Source organism: Mytilus galloprovincialis, chromosome 10 (assembly GCF_965363235.1).
Source record: "Mytilus galloprovincialis chromosome 10, xbMytGall1.hap1.1, whole genome shotgun sequence".
In the NCBI taxonomy this organism is placed as follows: domain Eukaryota; kingdom Metazoa; phylum Mollusca; class Bivalvia; order Mytilida; family Mytilidae; genus Mytilus; species Mytilus galloprovincialis.
In genome coordinates, this window is record NC_134847.1 from 39,923,553 (window position 1) to 39,941,924 (window position 18,372).

Consider the following 18,372-nt stretch of genomic DNA (forward strand, 5'->3'; position numbering starts at 1 on the left):
ATTCTTTCAATAACTTTGCCTATGGATTCTACGAAAACAATTTCCGTTTTGTTAAATTCTTTACATTTGTAAATATAAACTTAGAAATCCATAAACACGACCAAAAAAGCAAAAATTTAAAAGGCATTGCGTCGGTAAGAATTGGCGATGATAAACAAACAGGAAAAAAATAATAAAAATCTTCAGACTTTTTTTTATATGAACATATATATATATACTAGTATACGAATATGTAACAACCTTAAACCATGAGTACACACGTAATTCGAATTCGATTCGCATTAACTAATTCGAATTAGTTTAATTCGCATTCGAAACGTTTTACGTCCTAACGTCAATTCTAATTCGAATTGCAATGCGTGTCAAATTCGCTTTACTGTCCAAACGTTAACTTTTAATTCGTATTAACAAAAGCGTATTTCTAATGCGAATTGGATAATTCGATACCTCGTTCACACGGACATTTAGTTCGAATTGAATTCGAATCGAATGCGAATTGAATTCGCTAATCGCGTTCACACACTCTTCTTTTTTTAATTCGAAGTGATTCCAATTGGTTAATTCGAATTACCCAATTCGAATTAGAAATACGTTTTTGTTAATACGATTTAAAAGTTAGCGAATCGAACTCGAATTACGTGTGAACTTAGCATAAATTAGCCAATTCGAATCAATTCGAAGTAATAAAAAAAAAGATGAGTGTGTGAACGCGATTAGCGAATTAGATTCGCATTCGATTCGAATTCAATTCAATACGTGTGAACGAGGCATAATGTAATCTTATCGTGGAATGAAAAGGAAAAAAAAAACAATTGTCATTAATATGAATTCCTGGTATCGACTGCATGTTTCTAATTGAACAAAACAGATAAAAGATTAAAAACACAACTTCTGAATGGTAACGAACATGCATACAGTCCTGAAACGAAAGATGTGTTTGCTTTTTATCGAGATTGGTTCATACGTTTCTGTTATAATTTTCAAAATGTATGATATTGGCGACTAGCAAATTGTTCAATATTTAAAACTAAATATTCATAATAATTTAACATTGTTCGAAATAACAATTGAAGTATTGCGCTTAAATCTAATCCATCATGTTTTTAAGAGGAAATAATTTCATCTAGAGTTTTCTAGAATGTATAATTGAAGAGAACTTTCCATTAAAATCAAAAAGGTTTCTTGTAATCAATCTCAAATTATCCTGTTTCTATGTTTTATTGCGTTATGTTTGTATTTTCAGTGCTTAAATCATTCTGAAGTTTACGGTTGTCGTTAATGGTGATGAAAGAATGGATTGGAGTCTTTCACGATGATTCTGTTTTTAATATTGACTGTCATGTTACGTTTCCAGACTTATTCATCACTTCCACAATTAGGAAAGAAAGTCGCAAATCTGACAGGTAAGGTTGCATGATTCCTGGCAAACTTTCCCGCGTGAAAGTTACTTACAGAAATAAATGTAAAATGTGATTCAGATATTCATCACTTCCACAATTAGGAAAGAAAGTCGCAAATCTGACAGGTAAGGTTGCATGATTCCTGGCAAATTTTCCCGCGTTAAAACTACTTATCAGAAGACAATGTGAAACGAGGTCAGATTAAAAAGATTTTGTTTCAGATGTATACGGTGTTGATATCCATGGAGTCAATGTACATCATGATAAGGAGGAAGTGTTGTAAAAGCCACAATGTCACAAAAAAGGAAACAGTTTTTGTTTTGTCATGTGATATTGGCTCTTGCTCACTAGCGAAGACCGTGCGGTTGGGACTGTTCTTTGGTATACAGTTATGTTGTTGTCTTATTGTCCAAATTATATACAACTCCTATATTAAATCGAATATACATGTATCTTTAAGTTTTTAAAGAAATTTAGCGATTGACATATTGGGTTTGATTGGCTAGTAATGTCCATTCCGATGTCAGATTTTTGTTTTGAATCGCGATAAGAACAAAAATAAATTTACAGAAAACGAAAAAAAATACAGAACCGGTTAGTTTCATATATTTCATGTATTGAGAATGGAACGAAGATAATTATCGATGTTACTCACAGAGACTAATTACAATTGCATCGCAATTCCGTTATAATGGTTTATAATCTAATAAAAGGCTCCGTGCTTCATTCAATATTTATTAAATTTTCAACTTGAATTTCAATTAATGAAATAAAGATAGTTAAACAACATTTTTCATCGAGCTGTTAAACTTTCTTTGAAAAAGAGAAAATTTTATAGATAGATGCATGATAATTTCTCTACTAACAGAATAGTTTTTAAATTTACAGTCAATTATAGTTAATATAATAGACAAATTTCGAGTTCGATGCATTTCCGTCAAAAACTCTGGTTTTGGTGAGCATCATTCGCGCGTTTAGGGGCATCGTCATTTTCGTTCTAATGTTGAGCGAGTGGTTGGAAAATTAAAATACTATATTGAACAATTTATTCGGCAAACTAAATTCTCAAAATTAACAATCAGCACTGCTGTCATTAGGGAATTGTGATTAAGTACTTACAAAACAAAAATTAATTCTAGTTTATTCTCCACAATGACGATCACTAAGACGCTTGATGAACGTTGATATTGCAGGGATACAGGCAACCCCCTCTATCTGGTAAATGACGTCACAAGGGCGCGCCTAATTGGCGAGTTTTTTTTTTCCGGTGACGGATGAACTCGAAAGTGGTCTATTAGCTTCAAGCTTATATTTCGTTGTTACGTCTAGATCTTGTTGTGTTTTGATTATCTTACATGTTTTGCATACTTGGTTTCTCAATCTTTTAATGGACATTCTGACAGGTTGTTTCAGTAACACAAAATGTGCATGCAGTGAAAATTGTATCTGTATTTTATGTAAGAAAACAAAAATAAAAGACAAATTAAACGATTCAAAAAAGTGAACGTTAAAAAATAACCATATCTAGGCGGAATTGTTGCAGCTGGAAATTTGTCAAATATGCGTATTTCATCAAATTTTTTCCATATATATCTACAATACAATGCATATCAACAACTATAGTATTCCTAAGTTATTGTTGTATATTGGTATATAAAAGATAAATCAATATAACAATGCGATGTATATGCTGCAAATAAACATTAAGATGTTCATCTATTGAAAAGTCCATTCCCGTGAGGGCTAATTTGATATATCTTTGTAAATATGTTTGCTTTCAATTTTTATTCAAAGTTTTGGTAAAAGCATTAAACGTGGTACAAATAGAGCAAAGCATACACACTGACAGCGAAACACTAGATATATTATCTGTGCGTGGTTGTGTGTGTATGATCGAGAGAGATATGTATTATCTTTGTGTGCGTGTTTGAGAGAGAGAGAGGAGGATTTAACCGGTCTTTCCTTTCATTTGACTTTAAAGCAAAACTGGTCTACATGTAGTGCACATTATTCAGTTTGCTAAGTATTTTTTGTATTTTTGTTGTTGTTGAAGAAATAGAACACGGTTTACTTTTTAGTAAATGTCACGTAAACCCTGTTCATATTTTGCACAAAGTTGTTTTAAATAAAAGACACATACTATAGCATTCTAATTATTAGACTTTACTCTCTAGTATAGTTCAACAGCAAGAATTGATAATCGAATATACTTTTCTTCTAATTATCATTTTGGCTGTTCCGTAAGAATTGTCCTCAATCTTAACCTTTCTTTTGCCAATGACAAAACTGTCAAAACAAACATTAACTGAGGACAAAATGATATCATATATTTTCATCGAAATGTCGTCTGCAAGAAGATCGATGAGTTAGAAAGTGTCTGTCAATAATATAAACTTCTTTAATCACATCTAATTCTCATAGACATCCATGAATAAAATCAAATTGCGAGTTTATCGGAGTATACTTCTGGGAATCGGATTTTGGAATGACACGTTTGTATTTAATGACCAGTATGATTTGATCACTGTAGGAATAGATTCAGCAATTCCCTAATAACTCTTTTCTCGCCACTGCTTTCAAGAAAAGTGCCAGTAAAGATCCTCAATTTCCGCTTAAGTGAAACTAATGGAAACGTATTCGGTGACTCCGTCGAAATGGATTTTTAAAATGACATGCATTCCGATTTAATGCATCAACGTTATGGGTTCAACATAGAGCATTCCTGTAAAACCATATTAGTTCCTCGTTTAAATCCTAATTACAAAAAAAAAAAAAAACAGTAAATCTTTCGTCTTCTTGAATAATAAAACAAAATCTATTTTTTATGGCTTTTGAAAAAAGTTTTACGTTTAAACACATGCGTGGTGCAGATAATCAAAAGTAGGAAATGCAGTAAAATATTCGAAATGATATAAAAAAAAAAAAAAAAAAAAAATCAAAGTGCTTATCAGCACTGAGGGTAAATATTGCTTCAATTTATCGGTGGGAATTAAAATTAAATATTGCATTGGTTGTAGTTGAATTAACAGCAATTCTAGACAAAGGAAGATAACTCCAATTTTTAAGACGACATTAACAATGACATAATTTATATTTTTAGAACAGATACTGGTATTTGCAAAGTTATGTAATTTTCTTGACAAGCATGACATCATTTTGTGCCTTGAATATCTGAGCATATATTACATTGATAAATTTCTAGAAATGTTTATGGATGGAATGTATGGAATGGTATGATCAATGCACTATAGTTTTTCTATCAAAAATCAAAAAGGTAGTAATAAGCCTTGGAAAGTTTAGATATCAAGACAGCCGCATAAGGTTTTGATTGCATTTTATGCAATCTTTACCAAAAAACCCAAATTTATCAAACAAAGGAAGTTTGTAACGACCTTGACCGGCTATACAGCCCTTGCACGGTCGGTTATAATTTACCAAATTCTCATCAACCAAGCAAAGATTCATATGCTCATTTCTTTAAGATCATGCATTTAATATGGCATGTTTTTTTCTGTGTGTAGCTTACACAATATTTGAAACTGTTTAAACGGTGTAAAATAAGAATTACCATTAATACAGCAAAATGCATTGAGTGTGTAGGTAGTGGTAATGTCTTTGGTTAGCTTGATTGTAAGCTGAACCTGGAGTCATTATAAGGTTATGTATACCAACCTCCTTTAAGAGTAGACTCATCCGACAGATAACCAAATCTATTTGTAGTCTGTAGGACTGGACTACTCCGAAAGGAGGGTAGTATATCATAGATATTACCTTTACCTACACACTCAATGCATTTTGCTGTAAATGGTAAGTACAAACTAACTAACGGTTTATGATGCGGATTATACATTATCTACACTTTTTATTCTATTATTTTCAGAGGGACCAGTCAAAAGGTGTCGTCATGAGTATTCGTTTAGAGAGTATACATCCGGTATATTTATGTCGCCACAATTTCCCGAAAAATACGGTAACGAATTGAAATGTGTTTATTTCTTCCGAGCTGATGATCGAGGAAGGATAAAGATAACCTTTGACCTCTTCAAATTAGAAGGACCAAATTCAGACAAGGGGCAAGTGCTATCATATTCCTCACACAATAATAATGAAAATATATATTTTTATTGTATCATAACATCACAATATTCCTTTTTTAGCTCACCTGGCCCGAAGGGCCAAGTGAGCTTTTCCCATCACTTTGCGTCCGGCGTCCGTCGTCCTGCGTCCGTCGTCCGTCGTCGTCCTGCGTCCGTCGTCGTTAACTTTTACAAAAATCTTCTCCTCTGAAACTACTAAGCCAAATTTAATCAAACTTGGCCACAATCATCATTGGGGTATCTAGTTTAAAAAATGTGTCCGGTGACCCCGCCAACCAACCAAGATGGCCGCCATGGCTAAAAATAGAACATAGGGGTAAAATGCAGTTTTTGGCTTATAACTCAAAAACCAAAGCATTTAGAGCAAATCTGACATGGGGTAAAATTGTTTATCAGGTCAAGATCTATCTGCCCAGAAATTTTCAGATGAATCGGACAACCCGTTGATGGGTTGCTGCCCCTGAATTGGTAATTTTATGGAAATTTTGCTGTTTTTGGTTATTATCTTGAATATTATTATAGATAGAGATAAACTGTAAACAGCAATAATGTTCAGCAAAGTAAGATTTACAAATAAGTCAACATGACCGAAATGGTCAGTTGACCCCTTAAGGAGTTATTGCCCTTTATAGTCAATTTTTAACCATTTTTCGTAAATCTTAGTAATCTTTTACAAAAATCTTCTCCTCTGAAACTACTGGGCTAAATTAATCCAAACTTGGCCACAATCATCTTTGGGGTATGTAGTTTAAAAAATGTGTCCGGTGACCCGGCCATCCAACCAAGATGGCTGCCACGGCTAAATATAGGACATAGGGATAAAATGCAGTTTTTGGCTTATAACTCAAAAATAAAAGCATTTAGAGCAAATCTGACATGGTGTAAAATTGTTTATCAGGTCAAGATCTATCTGCCCAGAAATTTTCAGATGAATCGGACAACCCGTTGATGGGTTGCTGCCCCTGAATTGGTAATTTTATGGAAATTTTGCTGTTTTTGGTTATTATCTTGAATATTATTATAGATAGAGATAAACTGTAAACAGCAATAATGTTCAGCAAAGTAAGATTTACAAATAAGTCAACATGACCGAAATGGTCAGTTGACCCCTTAAGGAGTTATTGCCCTTTATAGTCAATTTTTAACCATTTTTCGTAAATCTTAGTGATCTTTTACAAAAATCTTCTCCTCGGAAACTACTGGGCTAAATTAATCCAAACTTGGCCACAATCATCTTTGGGGTATGTAGTTTTAAAAATGTGTCCGGTGACCCGGCCATCCAACCAAGATGGCTGCCACGGCTAAATATAGAACATAGGGGTAAAATGCAGTTTTTGGCTTATAACTCAAAAATCAAAGCATTTAGAGCAAATCTGACGGAGTGAAATTGTTTATCATGTCAAGATCTATCTGCCCTGAAATTTTCAGATGGATCCGACAACCGGTTGTTGGGTTGCTGCCCCATAATTGGTAATTTTAAGAAAATTTTGACGTTTTTTGTTATTATCTTGAATATTATTATAGATAGAGATAAACTGTAAACAGCAATAATGTACAGCAAAGTAAGACCTAAAGATAAGTCAAACGAAAAAAATGGTCAGTTGACCCCCGAAGGAGTTATTGTCCTTTATAGTCAATTTTTAACAATTTTCATAAAATTTGTAAATTTTTACTAACATTTTCCACTGAAACTACTGGGCCAAGATCATTATAGATAGAGATAATTGTAAGGAGCAAGAATGTTCAGTAAAGTAAGATGTACAAACACATCACCATCACCTAAACACAATTTTGTCATGAATCCATCTGCTTCCTTTGTTTAATATTCACATATACCAAGGTGAGCGACACAGGCTCTTTAGAGCCTCTAGTTTTATTTTTTTTTTTTCAAATCTTTCACATCCTTTTTACAAGTATTTTATGAGATTTCTGTTTCCTGAAAACCTACCCGATTTCTATTCTAGCCCTTTCCAAAAAAAAAAAGGAATTTGTGTTATTGTGCTATGGTAATTTTGAGTATTCTTGTCTATAATTTTTGCTAATATGCTATGTCTATATGCTCTTTTTTTGGTGCTTCTTTGTTACATTTTTTTTTTCATATTGATTATAATACAATGTTGACTGCTGTACCCCTATTTTTTAGCTCACCTGGCCCAAAGGGCCAAGTGAGCTTTTCCCATCACTTGGCGTCCGGCGTCCGTCGTCCGTCGTCTGTCGTCCGTCGTCCGTCGTCCGTCGTCCGGCGTCGTTAACTTTTACAAAAATCTTCTCCTCTGAAACTACTGGGCCAAATTACACCAAACTTGGCCAAAATCATCATTGGGGTATCTAGTTTAAAAAATGTGTCCGGTGACCCGGCCAACCATCCAAGATGGCCGCCATGGCTAAAAATAGAACATAGGGGTAAAATGCAGTTTTTGGCTTATAACTCAAAAACCAAAGCATTTAGAGCAAATCTGACAAGGGGTAAAATTGTGTAACAGGTCAAGATCTATCTGCCCGGAAATTTTCAGATAAATTGGATAACCTGTTGTTGGGTTGCTGCCCCTGAATTAGTAATTTTAAGGAAATTTTGCTGTTTTTGGTTATTATCTTGAATATTATTATAGATAGAGATAAACTGTAAACAGCAATAATGTTCAGCAAAGTAAGATCTACAAATAAGTCAACATGATCAAAATGGTCAGTTGACCACTTTAGGAGTTATTGCCCTTTATAGTCAATTTTTAACCATTTTTCGTAAATCTTAGTCATCTTTTAGAAAAATCTTCTCCTCTGAAACTACTGGGCCAAATTAAACCAAACATGGCCACAATCATCATTGGGGTATCTAGTTTTAAAAATGTGTCTGGTGACCCGGTCAACCAACCAAAATGGCCGCCATGGCTAAAAATAGAACATGGGGGTAAAATGCAGTTTTTCGCTTATAACTCAAAAACCAAAGCATTTAGAGCAAATCTGACATGGAATAAAATTGTTCATCCGGTCAAAATCTATCTGCCCTGAAATTTTCAGATGAATCGGACAACCTGTTGTTGGGTTGCTGCCCCTGAATTGGTAATTTTAAGGAAATTTTACTGTTTTTGGTTATTATCTTGAATATTATTATAGATAGAGATAAACTGTAAACAGCAATAATGTTCAGCAAAGTAAGATTTACAAAAAAGTCAACATGACCAAAATGGTCAGTTGACCAATTTAGGAGTTATTGCCCTTTATAGTCAATTTTTAACCATTTTTCGTAAATCTTAGTGATCTTTTACAAAAATCTTCTCCTCGGAAACTACTGGGCTAAATTAATCCAAACTTGGCCACAATCATCTTTGGGGTATGTAGTTTTAAAAATGTGTCCGGTGACCCGGCCATCCAACCAAGATGGCTGCCACGGCTAAATATAGGACATAGGGGTAAAATGCAGTTTTTGGCTTATAACTCAAAAATCAAAGCATTTAGAGCAAATCTGACGGAGTGAAATTGTTTATCATGTCAAGATCTATCTGCCCTGAAATTTTCAGATGGATCCGACAACCGGTTGTTGGGTTGCTGCCCCATAATTGGTAATTTTAAGAAAATTTTGACGTTTTTTGTTATTATCTTGAATATTATTATAGATAGAGATAAACTGTAAACAGCAATAATGTACAGCAAAGTAAGACCTAAAGATAAGTCAAACGAAAAAAATGGTCAGTTGACCCCCGAAGGAGTTATTGTCCTTTATAGTCAATTTTTAACAATTTTCATAAAATTTGTAAATTTTTACTAACATTTTCCACTGAAACTACTGGGCCAAGATCATTATAGATAGAGATAATTGTAAGGAGCAAGAATGTTCAGTAAAGTAAGATGTACAAACACATCACCATCACCTAAACACAATTTTGTCATGAATCCATCTGCTTCCTTTGTTTAATATTCACATATACCAAGGTGAGCGACACAGGCTCTTTAGAGCCTCTAGTTTTAATTTTTTTTTTTTCAAATCTTTCACATCCTTTTTACAAGTATTTTATGAGATTTCTGTTTCCTGAAAACCTACCCGATTTCTATTCTAGCCCTTTCCAAAAAAAAAAAGGAATTTGTGTTATTGTGCTATGGTAATTTTGTGTATTCTTGTCTATAATTTTTGCTAATATGCTATGTCTATATGCTCTTTTTTTGGTGCTTCTTTGTTACATTGTTTTTTTCATATTGATTATAATACAATGTTGACTGCTGTACCCCTATTTTTTAGCTCACCTGGCCCAAAGGGCCAAGTGAGCTTTTCCCATCACTTGGCGTCCGGCGTCCGTCGTCCGTCGTCTGTCGTCCGTCGTCCGTCGTCCGTCGTCCGGCGTCGTTAACTTTTACAAAAATCTTCTCCTCTGAAACTACTGGGCCAAATTACACCAAACTTGGCCAAAATCATCATTGGGGTATCTAGTTTAAAAAATGTGTCCGGTGACCCGGCCAACCATCCAAGATGGCCGCCATGGCTAAAAATAGAACATAGGGGTAAAATGCAGTTTTTGGCTTATAACTCAAAAACCAAAGCATTTAGAGCAAATCTGACAAGGGGTAAAATTGTGTAACAGGTCAAGATCTATCTGCCCGGAAATTTTCAGATAAATTGGATAACCTGTTGTTGGGTTGCTGCCCCTGAATTAGTAATTTTAAGGAAATTTTGCTGTTTTTGGTTATTATCTTGAATATTATTATAGATAGAGATAAACTGTAAACAGCAATAATGTTCAGCAAAGTAAGATCTACAAATAAGTCAACATGATCAAAATGGTCAGTTGACCACTTTAGGAGTTACTGCCCTTTATAGTCAATTTTTAACCATTTTTCGTAAATCTTAGTCATCTTTTAGAAAAATCTTCTCCTCTGAAACTACTGGGCCAAATTAAACCAAACATGGCCACAATCATCATTGGGGTATCTAGTTTTAAAAATGTGTCTGGTGACCCGGTCAACCAACCAAAATGGCCGCCATGGCTAAAAATAGAACATGGGGGTAAAATGCAGTTTTTCGCTTATAACTCAAAAACCAAAGCATTTAGAGCAAATCTGACATGGAATAAAATTGTTCATCCGGTCAAAATCTATCTGCCCTGAAATTTTCAGATGAATCGGACAACCTGTTGTTGGGTTGCTGCCCCTGAATTGGTAATTTTAAGGAAATTTTACTGTTTTTGGTTATTATCTTGAATATTATTATAGATAGAGATAAACTGTAAACAGCAATAATGTTCAGCAAAGTAAGATTTACAAAAAAGTCAACATGACCAAAATGGTCAGTTGACCAATTTAGGAGTTATTGCTCTTTATAGTCAATTTTTAACCATTTTTCGTAAATCTTAGTAATCTTTTACAAAAATCTTCTCCTCTGAAACTACTGGGCCAAATTAATCCAGACTTGGCCACAATCATCATTGGGGTTTCTAGTTTAAAAAATGTGTCCGGTGACGCAACCAACCAAAATGGCCGCCATGGCTAAAAATAGAACATGGGGGTAAAATGCAGTTTTTCGCTTATAACTCAAAAACCAAAGCATTTAGAGCAAATCTGACATGGAATAAAATTGTTCATCCGGTCAAAATCTATCTGCCCTGAAATTTTCAGATGAATCAGACAACCTGTTGTTGGGTTGCTGCCCCTGAATTGGTAATTTTAAGGAAATTTTACTGTTTTTGGTTATTATCTTGAATATTATTATAGATAGAGATAAACTGTAAACAGCAATAATGTTCAGCAAAGTAAGATTTACAAAAAAGTCAACATGACCAAAATGGTAAGTTGACCAATTTAGGAGTTATTGCTCTTTATAGTCAATTTTTAACCATTTTTCGTAAATCTTTGTAATCTTTTACAAAAATCTTCTCCTCTGAAACTACTGGGCCAAATTAATCCAGACTTGGCCACAATCATCATTGGGGTTTGTAGTTTAAAAAATGTGTCCGGTGACCCGGCCAACTAACCAAAATGGCCGCCATGGCTAAAAATAGAACATGGGGGTAAAATGCAGTTTTTCGCTTATAACTCAAAAACCAAAGCATTTAGAGCAAATCTAACAGGGGTAATATTGTTCATCACGTCAAGATCTATCTGCCCTGAAATTTTCAGATGAATCGGACATTTCGTTGTTGGGTTGCTGCCCCTGAAATGGTAATTTTAAGGAAATTTTGCTGTTTTTGGTTATTATCTTGAATATTATTATAGATAGAGATAAACTGTAAACAGCAATAATGTACAGCAAAGTAAGACCTAAAAAGAAGTCAACATGACCAAAATGGTCAATTGACCCCTAAGGAGTTATTGCCCTTTATATAGTCATTTTTTTTAACAATTTTCACAAAATTTGTAAAATTTTACTAACATTTTCCACTGTAACTACTGGGTCAAGTTCATTATAGATAGAGATAATTGTAAGCAGCAAGAATGTTCAGTAAAGTAATATCTACAAACACATCACCATCACCAAACCACAATTTTGTCTTGAATCCATCTGTGTCCTTTGTTTAGTATTCACATAGACCAAGGTGAGCGACACAGGCTCTTTAGAGCCTCTAGTTGGCTTATAACTCAAAAACCAAAGCATTTAGAGCAAATCTGACAGGGGGTTAAATTGTTTATCAGGTTAAGATCTATCTGCCCTGAAATTTTCAGATGAATCGGACCACCCGTTGTTGGGTTGCTGCCCCTGAATTGGTATTTTTTATGGAAATTTTGCTGTTTTTGGTTATTATATTGAATATTATTATAGATAGAGATAAATTGTAAACAGCAATAATGTTCAGCAAAGTAAGATCTACAAATAAGTCAACATGACCGAAATGGTCAGTTGACCCCTTAAGGAGTTATTGCCCTTTATAGTCAATTTTTAACCCTTTTTCGTAAATCTTAGTAATCTTTTACAAAAATGTTCTCCTCTGAAACTACTGGGCTAAATTAATCCAAACTTGGCCACAATTATATTTGGGGTATGTAGTTTAAAAAATGTGTCCGGTGACCCGGCCATCCAACCAAGATGGCCGCCACGGCTAAATATAGAACATAGGGGTAAAATGCAGTTTTTGGCTTATAACTCGAAAATCAAAGCATTTAGAGCAAATCTGACTGAGTTAAATTGTTTATCATGTCAAGATCTATCTGCCCTGAAATTTTCAGATTGACCCGACAACAGGTTGTTGGGTTGCTGCCCCTAAATTGGTAATTTTAAGGAAATTTTGCCGTTTTTATACGACCGCAAAATTTGAAAAATTTTTCGTCGTATATTGCTATCACGTTGGCGTCGGCGTCGTCGTCGTCGTCGTCGTCGTCGTCGTCGTCGTCGTCCGAATACTTTTAGTTTTCGTACTCTAACTTTAGTAAAAGTGAATAGAAATCAATGAAATTTTAACACAAGGTTTATGACCACAAAAGGAAGGTTGGGATTGATTTTGGGAGTTTTGGTCCCAACATTTTAGGAATTAGGGGCCAAAAAGGGCCCAAATATGCATTTTTTTGGTTTTCGCACTATAACTTTAGTTTAAGTGAATAGAAATCTATGAAATTTTGACACAAGGTTTATGACCACAAAAGGAAGGTTGGGATTGATTTTGGGAGTTTTGGTTCCAACAGTTTAGGAAATAAGGGCCAAAAAAGGGCCCAAATAAGCATTATTCTTGGTTTTCGCACAATAACTTTAGTATAAGTAAATAGAAATCAATGAAATTTTAACACAAGGTTTATGACCACAAAAGGAAGGTTGGGATTGATTTTTGGAGTTGAGGTCACAACAGTTTATGAATTAGGGGCCAAAAAGGGGCCCAAATAAGCATTATTTTTGGTTTTTGCACCATAACTTTAGTATAAGTAAATAGAAATCTATGAAATTTAAATACAAGGTTTATGACCATAAAAGGAAGGTTGGGTTTGATTTTGGGAGTTTTGGTCCTAACAGTTTAGGAATAAGGGGCCCAAAGGGTCCAAAATTGAACTTTGTGTGATTTCATCAAAAATTGAATAATTGGGGTTCTTTGATATGCCGAATCTAACTATGTATGTAGATTCTTAATTTTTGGTCCCGTTTTCAAATTGGTCTACATTAAGGTTCAAAGGGTCCAAAATTAAACTTAGTTTGATTTTAACAAAAATTGAATCCTTGGGGTTCTTTGATATGCTGAATTTAAAAATGTACTTAGATTTTTAATTATTGGCCTAGTTTTCAAGTTGGTCCAAATGGGGGTCCAAAATTAAACTTTGTTTGAATTCATCAAAAATTGAATAAATGGGTTTTTTGATATGCCAAATCTAACTGTGTATGTAGATTCTTAATTTTTGGTCCAGTTTTCAAATTGGTCTACATTAAGGTCCAAAGGGTCCAAAATTAAACTAAGTTTGATTTTAACAAAAATTAAATTCTTGGTCTTATTTGATATGCTTTATCTAAATATGTACTTTGATTTTTGATTATGGGCCCAGTTTTCAAGTTGGTCCAAATCAGGATTCCATATCAAGTATTGTGCAATAGCAAGAAATTTTCAATTGCACAGTATTGCACAATAGCAAGAAATATCTAATTGCACAATATTGTGCAATAGCAATTAATTTTCAATTGGAGTTATCTTTCTTTGTATAGAATAGTAGTTGATAATATATGTTGGAAATTTGCCAGACATGACTGATGTCATTTTCTATTTTTATTTGCCAATAACTTTATGTAAATAACTTCATTGGAAATTTGCCAATATAAAATGTTGCTGATGAAGCTTTTTTTCCTTATCTTATCTAAAATGTTTTTAGATAATGTATGTTGGACATTTGCCAGACATGACTATGATGTCATTTTCTATTTTTATTTGCCAATAACTTTATGTAAATAACTTCATTGGAAATTTGCCAATATAAAATGTTGCTGATGAAGTTTTTTTTATTGTTTTATACAATAAACAATGTACATGTATATTCACTTTTACTACCAACCAATCTTTACCATTCAGTGATAACAAGCACTTTATTTTACATTTTAATATTTTATGATGTATTTAAAAGAGTAGTTATTGTTGCAAACTCCATTAGAAATTTGAATTGATATCAGTTTTGGAGAAAGGGAAACGGGGATGTGAAAAAAAGGGGGGGGGGGGTTTAAATTTTTCTCATTTCAGATTTCATAAATAAAAAGAAAATTTCTTCAAACATTTTTTTGAGAGGATTAATATTCATCAGCATAGTGAATTGCTCAAAGGCAAAAAAAACCTTTTAAGTTCATTAGACCACATTCATTCTGTGTCAGAAACCTATGCTGTGTCAACTATTTAATTTTAGATTTAAAAAGTTTGAAGAAGAAATCTTTAATTGATTTGTAAAATCTTGACATTTGTTTTGTGTAAAAAAAAACCATGTAATGTCAAAAATTTGATCACAATCCAAATTCAGAGCTGTATCACGCTTGAATGTTTTGTCCATACTTGCCCCAACTGTTCAGGGTTCGACCTCTGCGGTCGTATAAAGCTGCGCCCTGCGGAGCACCTGGTTTGTTATTGTCTTGAATATTATTATAGATAGAGATAAACTGTAAACAGCAATAATGTACAGCAAAGTAAGACCTAAAAATAAGTAAACATGACCAAAATGGTCAATTGACCCCCTAAGGAGTTATTGTCCTTTATAGTCAATTTTTAACAATTTTCATAAAATTTGTAAATTTTTACTAACATTTTCCACTGAAACTACTTTGCCAAGATCATTATAGATAGAGATAATTGTAAGCAGCAAGAATGTTCAGTAAAGTAAGATGTACAAACACATCACCATCACCAAAACACAATTTTGTCATGAATCCATCTGCTTCCTTTGTTTAATATTCACATATACCAAGGTGAGCGACACAGGCTCTTTATAGCCTCTAGTTACATTTTTAACTACTATGTCTGGTTGGTTTGTTCACACAACGTTGTCAATATAATGTAATTGTATGCGACTGTCATACAAGTGGGAGGTTTAGCTAGCTTTTAAACTAGATTTAATCCACCATTTTCTTCATAAAAAAATGCCTGTACCAAGTCAGAAATTTGACAGTTGTTATCATTTCGTTTGGTGTGTTTATGCTTTTGATTTTTTCCATTTGATTCGGGACTTTTCTTCTTGAATTTTCCTCGGAGTTCAATATTTTTGTTATATTACATTTTAATTGAGCTTTCCTCAAACCGATGGTCTTCATCGTAATACGATAGGCGGATAAAGTATCAATTTAAAAATGTGTATTAATTTGTTTGACAGATTTGTTAAAAGTAAATTGATTTTCTAACACGACCATGATTATATATTGTGTAATTTAATGATATTGTCCAAAAAATGAAGTTTGATATGATTGTTATCATTCAATTGAGAGAAAAGATGGAAAATAAGACGTCTCCAGGGAATTGCAAATGATGCTTAAATGTTCGACTAAGATTAGATCTTCCACGTTCTTTTATTATTTTTCTGCTACTGAAAATCGATTTTCCATAGAAACTTTTACGATTAGGCTTAAGGGATTACTTCAAGTATTTTATAAGGAATCTTTATGTAACTGATATTTATTTAAGGAGACATGTAAAATTTAGATTCGTAATTGCTTTAATAGCACACAAACAAATATACTTAACTAGAAAATCATTAAACTGAAAGAATTTTATAAAATCTAGACTACGTACAAATCTTACATCATTAACATTTACCCATTTTAATACTGCACAGCATTTTACAAACTAATATTAGATATAAAAAAAAAACGTTAATTCATAAAACATGGGACTTTTTTTATGTCCTGGAAGTTTTTATTTCATATCTATCTTCTGAATTTTGTTTCTGACGCATGCGCAGAACTCATATAAACAGCACTCAACATAAAATATTTCAATGGGAAATCAAAGTTCTATCATTAAAATAAAATATATCTTAAAAGTAAAATATATCAAAATTTAATTTTAAATTTTTAATATTTTAAAAATCACAGATGATAATTGTCAAATATTTCAAATATTCTGGCCACGAGCATCACTGAAGAGACATGTATTGTCGAAATGCGCATCTGGTGCAACAAAAATTGGTACCGTTAATTTTATTGTCAACTGCATAATTTTATTTCAGTTGCCAGTTTGACTACATTGACATCTACAACATAGATCTCTCTGGATTCAAGGTATTAATGGATAGATATTGTGGAGAAAGTGTTCCGAAAGAATTCATATCTCAACAATCGAAATTGGAAATCGTATTCAATACAGACTTCACCAAGACTCTACATGGATTTATTGGACATTATAAATTCCTAGACGAAAGTAATGCCAGTACATATATAAATAAGTATGGGTATGATGTGGGTGATATAGTACTTACAAATGTATATTTATTGGTTTAATATAGATATAAAACTACACCACCGTTTACAATGATTTTAATTGTTTAAGTGCTAGATTAGAGTATTCAACATTTAAAAAGACACACAATGTCAAGTCTTCTGCTAGTTATTCGTATTATTTAATTTAAGCGTTAAGAACATTTGGCGATCCCACAGTTTAAATTTCTATAACACTTACGATATGACAAGTTGGCGTTACAGAAGATCGCTCACCTTATCTGATCCAGTTAATCATTAATAACCTGCCTCTGCGCGCCAAGAAATGGCCTTGTCAACGCTGCTATGAAAATGATTCTATCTATTATTAGCTCAGCTAACATGGCTAATCTCGAGGAGTATGTTCAGTATGTTTCACCATTTTCTACATCGTTTGATGATTCTGAGCTTTTGATTTTGCCATTTGATATAGACCTTTCCGTTTCAATTTTCATTGTTGTTTTGTATTTTTTTAATTTTACTTTTCACTATCATACTCGTTGTTTATGCCTTGCACCAGAAACCAACAACCTGTTGAATAAAACCAACTAATCTAATGTTAGCTTATTCACAATGCATTTTCATATCTTAAAACTTGATTCAAGTGTTCTTGTTAAACCGAAAAATGATCATCTTACACATCAAATCGTAGGACGGTATAATGTTAACATCTTCGAAACTTTAAAGGCCCTTTTGTGTCTTGCAAGTTGTTTTTGTATCTTCTACTGAATTTATTATCTGACGCCGAACTCATTAAAACAGCACTAAACATGATTACAAAAGCCCAGTTTATTTATTCCCAATAGCATCGTCTGTAATATGTATGGTAACATTGTTTGATGTCTAAAACGTTACATGGTGCAATTGATGGATATGAAGTCTATCCGATTCCAAATTGACCATCATCTTAAAAGAATTCAATATCACTGTGAATACATATAGGAACACAGCAAGAACTAAATAAACTACTGCTTTTTATAAATCGTTTTACAGTTTGACGCGTCTTATGCGAAAATAATAAAACGATTGAATAAAATATGAAATATATACACGCTAATTTAAGAAAACTGATAGTGGTTGACACCATGGAACATCTGTTTACATTGGAGTCTTATCAACTAGTTCCAAGTCAGGAGTCTCTTGTCTTTATTAGGTGTGTATGGTTTGTTTTCTTTTCAAGTTTGGTTCATTTATATGTTCTGTGTTTAGTGTGACGTCCATTTACGATGAAACATTAAACTAGTACATTTTTCTAAAGGGGTCAGAAGAAGCACGCCTCTGTGTGCGGTATATATTCACGCTGTGTTTACGACCGATTGGTGATCCTGGGCTGTTTTCTGATCCTTGGATAGGTTGTTGTCTCTTTGACACATTCCCTGTTTCCATTCTTGATTTTATAAAACACATCAATCTCCGGCGCACAGTTCATATCCGTTCCATACATGCTTTGCAATACTGCACTTAATATGACCTCTGCCATACATTGTCCGACACAATGACAGAGGTCATATTCAGTGTAGTGTTACAAAGTATTAAA

At 33.3% G+C, this 18,372-nt stretch overlaps 1 protein-coding gene across 2 annotated transcripts in view; it reads left to right on the plus strand.

Annotated features, from left to right (window-relative positions):
• Positions 1-1,262: 1,262 nt before the first annotated feature.
• Positions 1,263-18,372, plus strand: part of LOC143047552 (neuropilin and tolloid-like protein 2) — a 32,275-nt gene continuing 15,165 nt past the window's right edge. The window contains exons 1-3 of one of the 2 annotated variants that reach the window (XM_076220618.1): positions 1,263-1,403; positions 5,281-5,473; positions 16,589-16,788. In XM_076220618.1, the coding sequence (XP_076076733.1) occupies positions 1,313-1,403; positions 5,281-5,473; positions 16,589-16,788 (484 nt within the window). In that variant the 5' untranslated portion in view covers positions 1,263-1,312. The remainder of the gene's footprint in view (positions 1,404-5,280; positions 5,474-16,588; positions 16,789-18,372) is intronic. The other variant, XM_076220619.1, reaches the window with a different exon arrangement.